Source organism: Bos javanicus, chromosome 2, assembly GCF_032452875.1.
Source record: "Bos javanicus breed banteng chromosome 2, ARS-OSU_banteng_1.0, whole genome shotgun sequence".
NCBI lineage: Eukaryota > Metazoa > Chordata > Mammalia > Artiodactyla > Bovidae > Bos > Bos javanicus.
In genome coordinates this window covers 62,200,832-62,216,716 of record NC_083869.1, presented here as the reverse complement: position 1 = coordinate 62,216,716, position 15,885 = coordinate 62,200,832, and the positions used below count along the sequence as shown (strand labels likewise).

The window sequence follows — 15,885 nt, the reverse complement described above, 5'->3', positions numbered from 1 at the left end:
CACCTCCTTCTCCTCCTGCCCTCAGTCTTGCCCAGCATCAGGGTCTTTTCCATTGAGTCAGCTCTTCACATCAGGTGACCAAATTATTGGAGCTTCAGCATTAGTCCTTCCAAAGAATATTCAGGGTTGATTTCCTTTAAGATATCATTAGTAGGGAGGAAAATGTTCAGTGCATCCAGTTCCTCTCAAGAGGAAACATGATGATCTTATCTTTTGGGGAGGGGAGCACTGAAAGTCATGTTTATTCTTATTAACTCATTACTTTTTTGTGTAGGTTCCAAAAAACTTGAGAATTTCTTTGAATTCTTTTAAATACATATCTTGTGACTGCTAGAGCTGAAACAGTTGTTGTCTTTGTTCTATTTTTATAGTTCTGCTTTCTCTAAAAAAAAAGCTATTCATGAGCTTTGTCCTTTTGTGCTCTGCAGGAACCAGCACCTATGACAGAAGATCTGCTCGAAGAGCAGTCGGAGGTTCTAGCTAAATTGGGTACATCGGCAGAAGGGGCTCACCTCCGAGCGCGCATGCAAAGTGCATGTCTGCTCTCAGATATGGAGTCTTTTAAGGTGGGTCACACTGTCAGAGCTCGGGAGTCTGTTTTGAGCTATTCTGGGATGAAGCTGTGAAAGTCACTCTGTAAAGTGGTGTGAAGGTCTGAATGTCTTTTTTTCGTTAAATGTTTTGATTTCATTAGTAGTTATAACACCCTGCCTCCATCCCCTAAAGGTCACAGTCAAGCTTGCTTCTTGAATTTAAAAAAGAAAAGAACAATCTTTGAATAATAGTTGAAAGTTGAGAATTGAATCGTTTCTTTATGTGTATTGGGCTGTCTTCTTCCGTTGTGTCAGTCGATTTAATACAAGGCTTTTAGGAACCCCTTCAGATTTAACATAGGCTGGTTCGTTCAACAAACCTTTGATTGCCTACTTTGTGACTGGCACTGTGATTAGGTAATTAAGTATAATGGTTATCCTCAATTATAGTCTGTTGAGGTTGTGGGAGGGGATATGTAAATAATTATTAAGTGATGAGTTCTCTTAGGAAATCAAGGTCAAAAGGTGACTGACTCTACTGAGTGGGAATCATGGAAAGTTTCTCAGAAGAGTCACCTTTTAGGGTACGTAGGCATTTGCTACATGGAGAAGAATATTTTAGGCTTTAGATACAGGCCTGTATCTAGGACACAGAGGATTCAGAGAGTGGTGACACTTAAACCCAGGGATAAAAAGAGTCTTGTTGAATTACTTACTCTTGAAAGCAGAGGTACACCCACATACATTAAAAAGAAAACAGTGGGTAGTTCAGTGGGCCATAGGGTTTCCCTTTCCTGCTATTGATTTTCTGAGCTGTCTTTCATGCTCAGACTTCCTCCTTAACCTACTGGTACCTGCGATGGCCTCCATCTCTTCATTCCGTAGCCTCTCTTAGTGCTGCTTTTGTGCTATGTAGGCCAGCCTGAGTTTGGTATTTGAATGTAAACACTCCATGAAAACCTATGCCACTTGGATCTTGCCTGCTAACAAAGTTAAGTGACAGTAAAAGGGAGCTTTTTTATTCCCTGTTTTTTTTATTCCATTTTTTTGTTTACCCCATCATTCCTAAGAGAAGAAATCTTTAGTAAACCTCTTGAGCATTGCAAGTTTTCCTTAGAGATTAGAAAGATACAGAAAATCTTTGCATTTTGCTGTGAGACAAGAAAGAGCTGTGTTGTTTTCAAACAGATAGTTGGTACAGTGGATAAAGAGAAGCCAGTTGACTGTCAGGGCCTGTGTTAAGTCAAAAAAGTAGAGAAGGGAATTGGCTTAGGGTTGTGCACAGTAGGAAGAACTGGCTCCATCGCAGCTGTTTTTTAACCCAACCGTTACCTGCCTTCATGATCGTCTGTCCCTATCCTACTAAAGTGTCCTGTAGAAGCATGTGCAAGAGGAATTCCCAATTGGAACTGTAAATGCTTTTTCCCATAGAAACATATCTGCCTTGCATGGTAAGGTGCTGTATAATTCCTTTAACACTGTACTTCAATAAAACTGTGGTTCATTAGACTCTTTTGGACTAACCTGGGTAATGTACAAGTCTTTTACAGTGTTTTAACCAGAAAATAGATTGTATGTCAAATAACCAACTTAAATATCTGCCTGCCCCTATGTGGGAGTCAGATAACATATTTAAGGAAATACGTAGTCACTCTAAAATAGGTATGGTTCCCTTTCCCTTTTTGTATAGGGATGTACTGGGGCCATGGGACTTTCCCAGAGCTGTGGATAAATGCTGATATGTACCTGAGGTGCTTAACACGGCACAATTCCAGAAGGACAGGGCCTATTCTAGAGCATGCCCTTGGAGTAGATACCTGTAAGAGTAGAAAGAAGATAAGCCGTAGCTGAAGTGAATGTTGAACCTCTCTTGCTGGCGCTGTGTACTGTCTGGTATAAGGACAGCCAGACAGAAGAATTCTAGTGTGAAATCTCTTCCTTTAATATATTCTGTAGTATAAGAGTTCAGTATTGATTTCTTTTTTAGGTTCACTGTCTTCACTCAAGGCTTAGGTTCACTCTCTTCACTCAAGGCCTGTCTCTCTATTTTCCTGAGATGCATTCATGTGGGTGTGGTGTTGCCTGGTTAATATCCAGTCTTATACATGAATTCTGAATCATGCAGTAATCTTGACCCATTACATTTCACAGCCATTTTTTGTTGCCATGATGCCATAGCTCTTAGAAGCTGATGTGGTTGACTGTCAGTTAGGAACCCTCCTCTGATTCCTCATCCCTGTGAGGGCTTCCTAAATTGGTGGGCATGAGTATACTGATAGCCAGTAAGCTCAATAAGGAGAAACTGGCATTTTTGTTCTTTAAATTTAAGACTAACCATTCCTATCATGTTGGTTTTCATTTTTGTCTGAGGTTAATTTAAAAAAAAGAAATTTAAAAAGAAAGAAAATGACTTTCTGCTTAGCACTTTTTAGTAATGCCTACGTAGCTATTTCAGGCAATTAAATATACTATTCATAGCAGGATGAATATGTTGTGGTAGAGAATTATAACCAGAAAGGAATGTATTTAATGTGTGTACCCTTTGAGTACTAAAGGAATGACATATATGCCCGTCCTTGCTGATGCTGCTGCTAAGTTGCTTCAGTCATGTCCGACTCTGTGCGACCCCATAGACAGCAGCCCACCATCTGCCCATGATAATCCCGCCGTCCCTGGGATTCTCCAGGCAAGAACACTGGAGTGGGTTGCCATTTCCTCCTCTAATGCATGAAAGTGAAAAGTGAAAGTGAAGTCACTCAGCCGTGTCCGACTCTTAGCGACCCCATGGACTTCAGCCTACCAGGCTCCTCCATCCGTGGGATTTTCCAGGCAAGAGTACTGGAGTGGGTTGCCATTACCTTCTCCATGCCTGCCCTTAGTACTCTTAATATATTACTGGGCTTCCCTTGAGGCTCAGTGGTAAAGAATCTGCCTGCAATGCAGGAGACATGGGTTCGATCCCTGGATGAGGAAGATCCCCTGGAGAAGGAAATGGTAACCCACTCCAGTATTCTTGCTTGGGAAATCCCATGGATAGAGGAGCCTAATGGGCTGCACAGTCCATGGGGTCACAAAGAGTCAAACACGACTAAACAACAACGACGACAACGGTACATTACTGGACACTTGTAAAAAGACCTCCATGTCTTATTACTCACACTGTGAAACCTCTCTTATTCAGGCTTGGATGTAGAATTACTTAAAAAATTTTTGGCATGCATCATTGTTAATTCTATAGAGTTATCCACTAAATAAAGCTTTAATTAGTTTGGTTTCAGAAGCCTGAAAAACAGTAACTTGAATTCTAATTCCTTAATAGCACAAAAGCAGTTTATGTGATGGTAATTTGTTATATAAGGCACAAGAATTTGATGGCTGAATAGAACATTTTCGAGGTTAGCTGATGTTTATTGCAGTACCAGTATTGACTTACTGAGGGAAAAAAGCAAAAGTTTTCCATCATTGAGTTATTATTCTGATCATGTTGTGTATTATTTAATTTACTTGACTTGAGCTTATAGATGCTTTTCTAAGTATTGAGTAGTTATTACACTATAATTTTAAACTAACTTATATAACTTACAGTCTGAGATTTATTTTCACTTTACATCAGATTTTTATTTCCAAATTCATCAAATGAAAATGTTTTCTTTTTCTATAAAATGGAGGCAGGAAAAACAAAGTACTTTGGTGCTTTAATATCTGATGTGATTTAATGGTGACATCCGAACTCAGGTCACGTACTAGATTTTGTGAAGATTAGTCTTTTTATGAAAATGAAAGAATGGTTTTGAAAACATGTTTATCAGTAACTGTTGATTTTTGATTCTGCTGAATTTTTTGTCTACTTTAGGCAGCTAATCCAGGTTGTTTTCTGGAAGATTTTGTGAGGTGGTACTCACCTCGGGATTATATTGAAGAGGAAGTGGTTGATGAAAAGGGCAACATGGTTCTGAAAGGAGAACTGAGTGCCCGAATGAAGATTCCAAGCAATATGTGGGTAGAGGCCTGGGAAACAGCTAAGCCAATTCCTGCTCGAAGGCAGAGGAGACTCTTTGATGACACACGGGAAGCAGAAAAGGTAACTGAGGTTTGGGTATCTAATGTGACTGCTAATTATTATTCTAATATTTAAAAAACTATGACAAGATACGAGAACTTTGAACATACTTGAGAAACAAAGGTTTGAAATGTTATGAGCCTTTTATATATCTAATATTCACATTTAAGGGTTTAGAACTGGTTACAAATAGACCAAAGAATAAGACCTGCATATTTTACGTAAAATGCTCATTCTTGGACCATCAGCATATGTCAAAGCCTTAAAAATGATCATGTCCTCTGACCTAGCAATTCTACTACCAAAAAAATGTATTAAGGAAGTAATGAGAGAAATATATAAAGATCAATGTGCAACAGTGATGTTCGAGAAGTTTTTTAGTGAAAAAATAGATACAACCAAAGTTTCAAAAAATAGAGCGTTGTTTAATAAATTATGGTATAATCATTTAGGATTATTATTATTCAAGAGCCACATGAATCCAAAAACCCCACAAAGAAATGAAACTACTGCTAATTTAACTTAGGATAGAAGTAGAAGAAAAAAAAAACCATATCAAAAATAAAGACTAAATTACATAGTACCCACAGAAGAATAGGTTCATATTTATATTTAATAAAAGGCATTGAGGAAGAGCATTAAAATAACCAAGAGAAAGAAAATGAGATAAAGGAGTAAAAGGGATTAGAGAGAAAGTAGTAAAACTGAAAGATAGGAAAAGTAGAAATAACACTCATTTTATCAGAGTCCTTGAAGCAGAAAAATCAAAACACTGGAACAGAACTAAACACTTAAAATTGTAATCTAAGAAAACTTTCTGAAAATGAAATAAAATCTGAATTTACATATTAAAAATGCTCATTGGGTACAGGGGAAAATTGATTAGGTGTAGTGAACTCCAAATTTTACAGTAGTACTATAGTACTACTAGACCTTAAATATTTAAAAAAAAAAAAAATTCTCAGACCTTGCAGGCAAAACATGAAAATAATTTACAAGGGCAAGAGAATTAGACAGTTGTCAGATTTTTCAGTAGCACAGCAGTGTGGGGCAGAGTTTTCAAGAAATAAAAGCAAAAAATACAAATTAAATATTTTACATTCCACCAAGATGTCCAAGTAATCAAGGCTATAAAAAAATGTTTTCTCCATGGTTTCGCACATATAACTGTATACATAGGCCCTTCCTGAGAAATCCTCTATAGCTGACCTGTCCAGTAGAACTTTCTGCAGTGTTTAGAATGGTCATAGCTTCGCTGTGCAAATTGTAGCCCCTGGCTACACATGGCTGTGATGAGCTCTTGAAATGTGAGTAGTAGCATAGGAACTGAATTTTTAAATGGCTCTCTGTAGCAGGTGGCTGCCTTATTGAACAGCATAGTAGAGAAGAATAAATTTAACCAAGAGGATGACTAGGGAAACTGGCAAAGGGCTAACGGTGAGCATTTCATTTCTTTAATTTTAGAGCTAAAACTAAAACTAGATGGGGTCATGGGTAGAAGAAGAATATGTAAAAATTGTATATTAGGGCAAAATAGAATGCATCTAAAAAAGTTGGGATGGAAAAAGAGGAAGAGGAAAGTAGAATGCAGTCATTGACTGTTACATAGATAAGAGGTGTAATCAAAGGATACTATTTAGAATTATCAGACCATAATTTTATAAAGGAAAGATATAAAGATACAAAGTTCATAAAATAAAGATATAAAGGAATTAAGGGCAGCAGAAAAAGGTAATATCACAAGAATGAAAATATGAACCTTCCTAAGTACAATGGAAAAATTATTCACAAGCAAAGAACACACACCAAATAGAGTAATACACATTATAAAGATCATACTGCATACAGAGTAATTGCAAAGTAAGATAGTCTTATAAAACCCATGTCTGTGCTGTAAACAAGGTATTCTGTGACTCAAAAAGACTACAAAATAAACAGTGGACAGAGATTTACCAGGAAACATTAAGAACGCAGGGGTTATCATCCAGATGCCAAGTAAAACAGAATCAAAGCAGAAAAGCATTACAAGAGATACATAAGGATGCTTTACAGTCTAAAAGTGATATTTCACAATGAGAATATACAGTTGTCAATGTTTATGCACTGGCTAATGTGATCATTTGTATAAAACAGAAATCATGGGAGATGCGAGGAGAAATAGATCAAAACACACTAGTAGCAGAGTACTTTAACACACTCCCAGTGTACAAGACAGTCAAGTAGACAAAACTAAACAAGATCATCAATAAGGTTGATCTTTTAGATACATTGCAAATACTATATCTTGATAATAAAAACGGTCCTTCCTTTTCAAATGCACATGGAACATTCACCAAAACAGTATGTTAGGGTGCAAAGAAAACATCAGTGGGTTTCATGATGGAAATAACACCAGTACTCTGATTGCTGCATTAAAATTAAGGATAATGGGTTAGATTAAAAGTATTTGATCAATGTTAATTACATTCTTAATTTTAGGAAATACAGGTATTTGGAGATAGAGGGATATCCTGTATGGAACTTGATCTCAAATTATTTAGAAAAACAATGTTTATATGTATATATTGTATGGACCTACAGAGGAGGAGAGTTGCATGTGATAAAAAAAAAAGAGAGAGATGAGGTAAAAGGAGATGAGTGCAGACAAAGGATGTACAAATATTTTCTATTCTTGGAAATTTGTTTTTCTGTAAGTTAAGGAAAACAACATTTGTAATAGTGTTAACAAAAATGTTCAATAGTGGGAACTCTTATTACTCTATATAAGAATGAAAATCTGTTTAAATACTTAGTAAAACAATTTGGAATATGATTTCAGTATTTGAAAAATAATAATTTGGCATTGTTTGTTTTTAGATAGATACCCTGAAGAAATTCCTCTACATGTATGCCACAAACTTATGAAATAATATGAGAGAAATATTATTTTAATAGCAAAAAAATGGAGGGGTGCATTTTAATATATCAAGTTATATATATCATGTATTAATATCTATGCATCTCAGAAACAATGCTGAATGAAAAACAGGTCACTGAGGGGCATAACTAGAAACAATCTGTTTATACGAAGATTAAAACCAGGCAAAACTAAACAGCACATTGTTTAGGTCTATGTACATATGTGAGATAGCTATGAAGAAAAAGGAATGACTAGTAGTTACTTGAGTGGTGGAGTGCATGAGCGAGGGAGTCTTGATCAAGGCGAGCATGAGGAGCACTTGGAAAGTCCCAGTATCTTCTGTTTCTTAAGCTGATGGGTATGTAAACAAGTGTTTGTGTTTTCTGTATACAAAATACTCTGCTATGTGTAAAAAACATTTTTTAATTTTAAAAATATTTCAAAACATGAAGCCCTTCTAGGCAAATAAATTTTTTTTAATATTATTTATTTATTTATGTCTGTGCTCAGTTTTCCTTGCTTCATTGTGCGTTCTCTAGTTGCGGAGTGTGAGGGCTACTCTCCAGTTGCGTGAGGGCTTCTCTTGTCGCGGAGCACAGGCTCTAGGCATGCAGGCTTCAGTAGTTGTGGAGCATGGGCTTAGTTGCTCTGCGTCATGTGAGATCTTCCTGGACCAGAGATAGAACCTGTGTGCCCTCCAATGGCAGACAGATTCCTAACCACTGAACCATCAGGGAAGTCCCAAGACAAATAATTCTAAATCATAAGTCATTAAATGACCAGAGCAAGTTTTGAAATTGTGTGTATTATGAGCTTTTGTTAAGAAATCGCATACACATGTGTATCTTTGTGTTTAAGTAGGCATAGAAATAAGCCTGAGAAGATAAACACAAAACTGTGTTGTTCCTTAGGATGTAGGATTTCTAGAGAACTTCTGCATTATACTTCTTTGATTGTTTACTTTGAGATCTGTGAGCATTTTTCAGTCACAATGATACTATACTTCTTTTGTCTTTACTGCTGTTGAATAAAGAGCTTAAAGGTAGGGACCATGTGCTACACATGCCTTCCTGTGCGTCTTTTTAATCAGAAAAATAATAAATCTTCATTTTGGAGAAAACAATAAAACAAAACAAAATATTTACAGGAACATTGCTAGCAATGTTTAGAAATCCTAAGTGAGGAAAGCAGATTACAAAACAGTATTTTACATAATATTAGTTTACTTAGGTGGCACTAGTGGTAAAAAAAAAAAAAAAAAAAAAACCCTGCTCATGCAGGAGACATAAGAGACATGGGTTCTATCCCTGTGGGAAGATCCCCTGGAGGAGGGCATGGAAACCCTCTCCAGTATTCTTGCCTGGAGAATCCCATGGACAGAGGAGCCTGCTGGGCTACAGTCCACAGGGTCACACAGAGTCAGCCATGACCGAAGCGACTTAATACACATGCAAATATATGATGTATATTCAAAATCTTGAAAAATCCTGCAGTGAAAATGCTCCACCATTAACAGTTGTTATCTCAAGGTGGTATAATTTGCGGTTGGTTTTAGTGTTCTCTGTATCAAGAAAAAAACATTATGAGAGTATTCACCATTATTAAGGACTGAAGTTCTTAGCTCTTTCCAGTAACATTATTCTTACCTTTGGGAGTAGCAGCTACTTACCTGAAGGAGTAGGATAGGTACAAAGAGAAGAGAGCTCTTCTCTACTCTTGTTACAGGTATGAATTCAGGGGAGAGAGATCTTCTGTAAATGGCTGCTGTCTTCTTTGGCAGCTGTCTTGATCATTTATCTAACTTTGTGTCTCCTTCAGGTACTGCACTATCTGGCAGTCCAGAAGCCGGCAGACCTTGCTCGGCACCTGTTACCCTGTGTAATCCATGCAGCTGTACTCAAGGTAAAGGAAGAAGGTAAATGTCTTATTTGATCAATCATTAGTTCATTTCCAAAATGAAGGTAGACTTTGCCTAACTTTCCAGTGGTGGCTTTGATCTTTTTAAAAACAGAAAGTCTAGAAAACATTTCTTCAGTGAAGAAGATTATAAAGCAGATAATATCCCATTCCAGTAAAGTTTTGCACTTCCCCAATCCGGAAGACAAGAAATTGGAAGTAAGTCTGATCTTGTCAAATGTTCTTCCCAGTTGGCAGTAATTTTTTAAAAAATACATTTTTAAAATGCTTTGCTTTCTTTTGCCTTTTTCCAATGTATGCTTCTCCTCTTTTGCACTGTTAGGAAATCATCCATCAAATTACTAATGTAGAAGCTATAATTGCCAGAGCCCGCTCACTGAAAGCCAAGTTTGGAACTGAGAAATGCGAACAAGAAGAGGAAAAGGAAGATCTTGAAAGGTAATTGCTATCTGACTAACTCATCTTTGTCTCCCGTAGGAAAAGCCACCATTTTCTTTAGAAAATTTTCAGTGTTGAGGTTCCTTTGTAGTGCTCCCATATTATTTGTAACAAGCGTTGGTTAGAGACAGAAATGTTTGTTTATTATAGGATTGACCTCTCTTGTATTTGTGAGTACTTGTCACTTGTTTCCATTCCTCCCACTTTAAGAATGAAGTCTTCCAAGTCTTCTAGGAATGTCTTTGTTTGCTCTTGGAGCAGTTGCCTCTGGAGGAACTGGCTGTTCATATTCACTCTTGTTACTGGAAACTTTGCTTCCCACTCTCACTGTTGTTAACTATAGGCAGACGTGTTCTGAAACTGTTTCTGCTCAACATTCTACTTACCAGTTCTAAACAAGAGTTGTGATAGCAAATGTGCATATCCTCTGTCCCTTGTGAATATGTTTTGAAAGAGTGACCAGATGGCCTTTCCAGGATGAGGCAAATGATGGAGTCAGTCTTTTCCTCCTTCTGAGATTTGGACCATTTCAAAGGGGGGCTGTCAGCACACAGCCTCTGTCCATTTTTGCCCGAGATACTTGAAAGGATGATGTTGTTTTAATAGATGAGAAAGTGTTTCCAGATTAGCTACTTCAGTGGGTTGAATTTGTTATAACTAAAATTTTCATCAGCCTTTCCAAGAGAAATAACATTATTGATGTTAAATAATTAATATTATATGACAAGGCATTTGCTACAGCTTTTAACAAGTTCTTGTTTGAATATTATGTCTTTTGTTGGGTGAAATTTTCTCCCAGCCTTCTTTGCTCTTGAATATTCCTTCCTTTTAAATGAGGAGAATATACTCTAATCAAAGGAAGTTTCTAAAATAGTAGTTCGAGTTAGCAAGCAGGTGGTGCGAGCTTGGTGGCTCTGTGTCTTCGACTCTCTTAGTTCCACCATACGTTGTCTGTGGTATACTTGGAAGATGAATGCTTCCAGTACATAATGGCACAGTTTACAATTGAGACTGTGCCCAGCAAAACATATTTTAAGTGCATGCACACACATACACACACACACACCTCTTAAAAGAACAAAAATGAAAAACAAGGATCATTGCTTTGCTGTCTAAATTAAATGTGGTTTTTGTTGTTAAAAACATTAAAAAAATCTTCCTTAGTATAACATTGTCTAAGCTTCTAGTCTGAAAGAAATAGACTGTTTCATCTCACACTTTGACAGAGATGGGCTTTTTGAAAAAATTTATAAAAAGAGTTGAAAGGCATGAAGCTTGTCATTTGAGCTGATTTTAATTCCAAATGTTGATCTATCCTGTTAAATTTTCACTCCAGCCTTGATGTAGGGCTCACCAGTATGATTTTGAGTTTGTCCCCAAAATGAGTCAGGGAGGACTGACCCAGTGTGAACTGAGCAGCTCCTTTCCCATCCTTTCCTTCCCTCTTTCTCCCAGGTTTGTGAGTTGCCTTCTGGAGCAACCCGAGGTGTTAGTCGTTGGTGCAGGCCGAGGACACGCTGGCAGGATCATTCACAAGCTGTTTGTGAATGCTCAGAGGGTATGTGAGATTCCTTCTTGACTGTGTCATGCTCTCTCCAGGCCTCTGCTCAGTAAGGTACTGTTTTGATTCCCACACATGAAGCTGCTAAAGGCACTGGGTTCAAACATTGAAGAAATAATGACTCTAACAGTGACTTCTTAGTCTTTGAAATCCATCTGCTCTTTTACACATTTAAATAAAATGATAAGTTTATTTCTGAAATTTGTACCTAAGTTTCAGAAGTTAGAATGGTCTGAAATTCCTTGTTAAAGAATCCGATAGAGACTTGGGTAGCAATGACCAGTGCAGTGGTGTGGAAAAAATGTTTACTGCTGTCAAATTAGAATAGAGTTTAGTTTTACTGGTTTTAAACTCCATGTACTGCAAGTGGATTCACAACTTGGCTTGTGAAATTGCAAATCTTTACTATTTTTATAACAGTGAAAAGATATAACTTCAAAGTTTTCCTCAGAAAGAAGAGCAAGATTCAGATTTTTAGGACAGTGGAAACAGTCTTCAGCATAGAAAAAAAAGCCCAATTTGAAAACTTTTCTGTCATTACCTTTATTGATGAAAGGAAATGTTTAAAAATTATATGGTACCTTCTGACATTCTAAACCACTAAGATTTGAATTTTTTATGAGGTTGGTATTAGTTATACTCTATGTTGACTCTTTGTGTACAAATGTTTACTGGTTGTTTACTGGTTAAGAGGTGCTGGCTTTTTGCACATGAGTCTCACATTAGGACTTCTTAAAGACTCTGATAAAAGTATTTTGAAGCATAGTAAATATAGGGTGCCCCTTCTGCAGTACTGTCATGACACTTAGGATGGCCCAGTTTTGGAAGTGTAATTTTTCACAGTCAAATAGGGAAAAGGATTTTCATGGGTTTATCCGTGAAAAAGAAACTTCATAACCTCCTTTGAGTCAGTCTGGAATGTATCTGGTTACTATATTCAAAATCATAACCAGATATGTTCATCTGAATTTTTAGCAAGAACTGAAACCTGAGATTATTTATGGGATGGCAAACTAAATTTAAGGATTTCAAGTTAAAAACCAAGTATTTCCTTATAAAGTTCTAGAAAACAATAGATACTTACTTCGATTTATTATGTTTCTGACTCTGGCATGAAACAAGAATCAGGTTTGTTTTCACATCCTGTAATATCTTTGCCAGTTTACTAGCCAGAGCCTCACAAATATATTTCCTTATTAACACCAATATGAATTTTCCTCATACTGCAGAAATTCTTTTCTTAATGTTTAAAACTTGTTTGTTAAGATTTAAAAATCTAAAGTATTTAGATTTTTAATGCTAAGAGTAGAACACTCTCATTGTTCTAAATAGTTAAGCAAAATTATTTTCCCCAATATGGAGATAATCTTTTCCCCCAAGATTGTAAGCAAACTCTTACTGTTGTAAAAATTTGGATAGTACAGAGAATTATAAAGAAAAATTAATGACCCTAAAAAAATTAATCACATTAATCTCACTACCCACTGATGATCACTGTCAACATTTAACATCTAGTATATTCAAATATATGTAAATTTTACAATATAGGATTATATTATTTGTTCTTATTTTCCATCTAATGTGATTATTTTTCTCATGGGTAAATATAGGACTATATCATCTTTTCACTGGGCTCATTGTATAGCTAATCTCCTTTAATGGATACTGAAATTGTACATTTATCCCACGTTATGTAATTTTCAAATATTTCAAGCTTTCAGACCTTGTAGTGAATGTTTTTTACAGATTCAACAGACTGTAATCCATATAACAAGCACCTGGTTGGTCTATTTTTAAACTCAGCTCTTAAATATTGGGTAATTAATGGAAACAATTCAGGTTTACTCATGTAATTTTTCATAATTAACTAATACTTTATATCAATTCTATTAAATCAAGATTTTAACATTTTTAAAGTTAGAAAATTTTACTGAAAATTTTTTATACCATAATTTTACATATTTCAAACTTTTCCTTAATATTAAATTTTAATAAACTTTCATCATGATTACATTTATCATTGTTATATCCATATTTAAATAGAATTCTGCAAACAAATCACTGATTGGATTTTGCTTTGGTTGTGCTAAATTAAGTCAGACATCTAATCTTAAATTCATTGGGTTATCTATTTTCAAGCCATGAGTACTTTGTTTTAGTATTTTTAATCTTGTGAAAGAGCTAGGTTTTTGCTTAACATTTCCTCATTAAGTGACATTCTGTACGTTGCCTGTTGAGCCATCAGATGCATGAGTGGTGGGATTTGTCTGCTCAGCTGGATGGCTAGGTGTTTTGTATGTGGTGTGTTTTTTGTCTTGATATTCTTTTTGATAGGACCATGTTCCTTAACGTAGTGCATGCTGTCTCTGAAATAATCTTGAAATCTCTTGTCTAGCTCTTTTTAAACCATCTTGCTTGTTTCCCTTTCATCACTGTTTCTTTTCTCACCCTTCCTCAAGCTGACTGAGTCTTCTGATGAGGTAACAAAATAGCCTTTGTCCCTTGTAGTTTCTTGTTTCTTGTTCCTTCCCATTTCTCTAACTTCATAAGGTCATTAAGACTAACCAACCTCCTCTTCAACAGTCTGGGTTTGGCATACCTTTCTTTCTTACATTTCATATTTCCATTGCCAAAACAACTTTTTTCCTGAAATTAATGGTTTCGTGAAAGAAATATAGTGATCAGAGTTAAAATAAAAGCTCTTGTTGAATATATGTTTTATGCAATTTTAATGAAAAAATAGATGCCTTTAATGTTGAGAACTTCTCTTTTGTGGCCACTGCTACATTTCATGGATCTCTCTCACTTCTGCATCACATTAATCATCTGGCAAACAAACCAGTGTTCCCAGTTTTAATTTGACAAGTGAAAAGAATGGAAAGAATCGATAAATATCATCTTTCCAGACTCTGGAGAGCAGCAGTTCCTTACTGGACTGAGGACAGCAGACTTGGACTTCGGTTGTTGCTAGAAGATTTGTATAGAAACCAGAACAGCTCCATTTCCCCTCTTCATCAGATGTCTGAATATGGCCCTCACTTTCCACAGCAGATTGCTTGGCTGTCATTATCCTCTGTCTCTGTCACCAATTTATTTGTAATTTCTGGCTGCTCACGTAGTGTTTCAAGCTTCTTGCATTTTCTGTGTTGTGATTTTTGAGCAATCATAACATAATCAATAGCATTACTGAGTAATGTAGAACATTTTTTCGTATTTATCATGCTTATTCATCTGTCCTTCAGAATGATCTAAGTTTAGCATTCAACTCGCTCTTGAATTTAGCATGTGATTCTCTTCAAGGCTGCAACCATGACTCCAGCGGAGGAGGAACTGAAGAGGATGGGCCCCCCAGAAGAGAAGAGGCAAAACTTGGCGGCAGACTTCCCTCCCACCGCGGGCCGGGAACTCATTTTGCGCACAGCCGTTCCCCGCCCTGCTCCCTACTCCCGGGCTCTGCCTCAGCGCATGTACAGTGTTCTCACCAAAGAGGATTTCAGACTTGCAGGTGCCTTTTCATCAGATACCTCCTTCTTCTAGCTCTTCTTGAGTCCCTTCACTTGTGGCTTCGGAGACAGTGCTGACCCCTTCTGTGGGAAGGAAGCTGCGTCAGTCAGAAGCTGAGAGGCTGTGAAGAGGACCTGTCCTGTTCAGTGATTGAGTCATACCAGCATCTGAGAGACTTTCTGATGGGTTCCGTAGGATCTTGGTGGGGGCAGAGGAATGGGCTTCAGCTCTTGAAAGATTTCTGCTCCAAAGAGATTGCCCTTGTTGGGGATGGGGAACAGGGAGGAGACAGCAGCAGTTCTCTGTACTCACTCCCTCAGGATTGCATTCATTTCTTCTCTGTGACTATCCCATAGGCTGTTGCCCTGCATTCATAGTCTCTATAACCACTTATGTTTATTAGTATCAAGTATGCAAAATGGAGTGGAGTATCTGTTAACCCAGATTTCCAGATATTTTGGTAGTAGCTTCTACTCCCAGAATCTGTGTTTTTAGAATCCTAAATGACATTCTGTTTATTCAGTCACCTGGTGGCAATCTTTATTGCACTAATTAAGTTTTGATGAGCATTTTGAATATTCTAGGAGAAAGCCTGAAATTTCACCTAGTCTATGTTTTTCCATGTAACTGGGACTTAAATGTATTCCTTCTGATTAAAAAGAAAAGTATATATTAAATGTCACTGCAAATTAGTTTTATATATCTCTTGTAAGGTTTGTTTCTCTGACTTGTTTTGCCTTCAGTGGGCTTCTGTGGTGGCTCAGTGGTAAAGAATCCGCTTGCCAAGGCAGGACATGCGGTTTCAGTCCCTGGGTCAGGAAGGTCCCCTGGAGAAGGAAATGGCAACCTACTCAAATATTCTTGCTTGGTGGGCTGCAGTCCTTGGTGTCGCAAAAGAGTTGGACACAACTTAGCGACTGAACAACGACAACAAGCCCTGTAAGATACCACCACGAGGGTTGTTGTTCTCTTT

General features: G+C 37.0%; 1 protein-coding gene across 2 annotated transcripts in view; it reads left to right on the top strand.

Moving 5' to 3' along the window:
- Positions 1-15,604, top strand: part of RAB3GAP1 (RAB3 GTPase activating protein catalytic subunit 1) — a 111,071-nt gene extending 95,467 nt beyond the window's left edge. The window contains exons 18-25 of one of the 2 annotated variants that reach the window (XM_061439326.1): positions 429-566; positions 4,387-4,614; positions 9,311-9,407; positions 9,504-9,607; positions 9,732-9,847; positions 11,303-11,405; positions 13,868-13,888; positions 14,709-15,604. In XM_061439326.1, coding sequence (XP_061295310.1) covers positions 429-566; positions 4,387-4,614; positions 9,311-9,407; positions 9,504-9,607; positions 9,732-9,847; positions 11,303-11,405; positions 13,868-13,888; positions 14,709-14,945 — 1,044 coding nt within the window. In that variant the 3' untranslated portion in view covers positions 14,946-15,604. The remainder of the gene's footprint in view (positions 1-428; positions 567-4,386; positions 4,615-9,310; positions 9,408-9,503; positions 9,608-9,731; positions 9,848-11,302; positions 11,406-13,867; positions 13,889-14,708) is intronic. The other variant, XM_061439335.1, reaches the window with a different exon arrangement.
- The last annotated feature ends 281 nt before the right edge of the window (positions 15,605-15,885 follow it).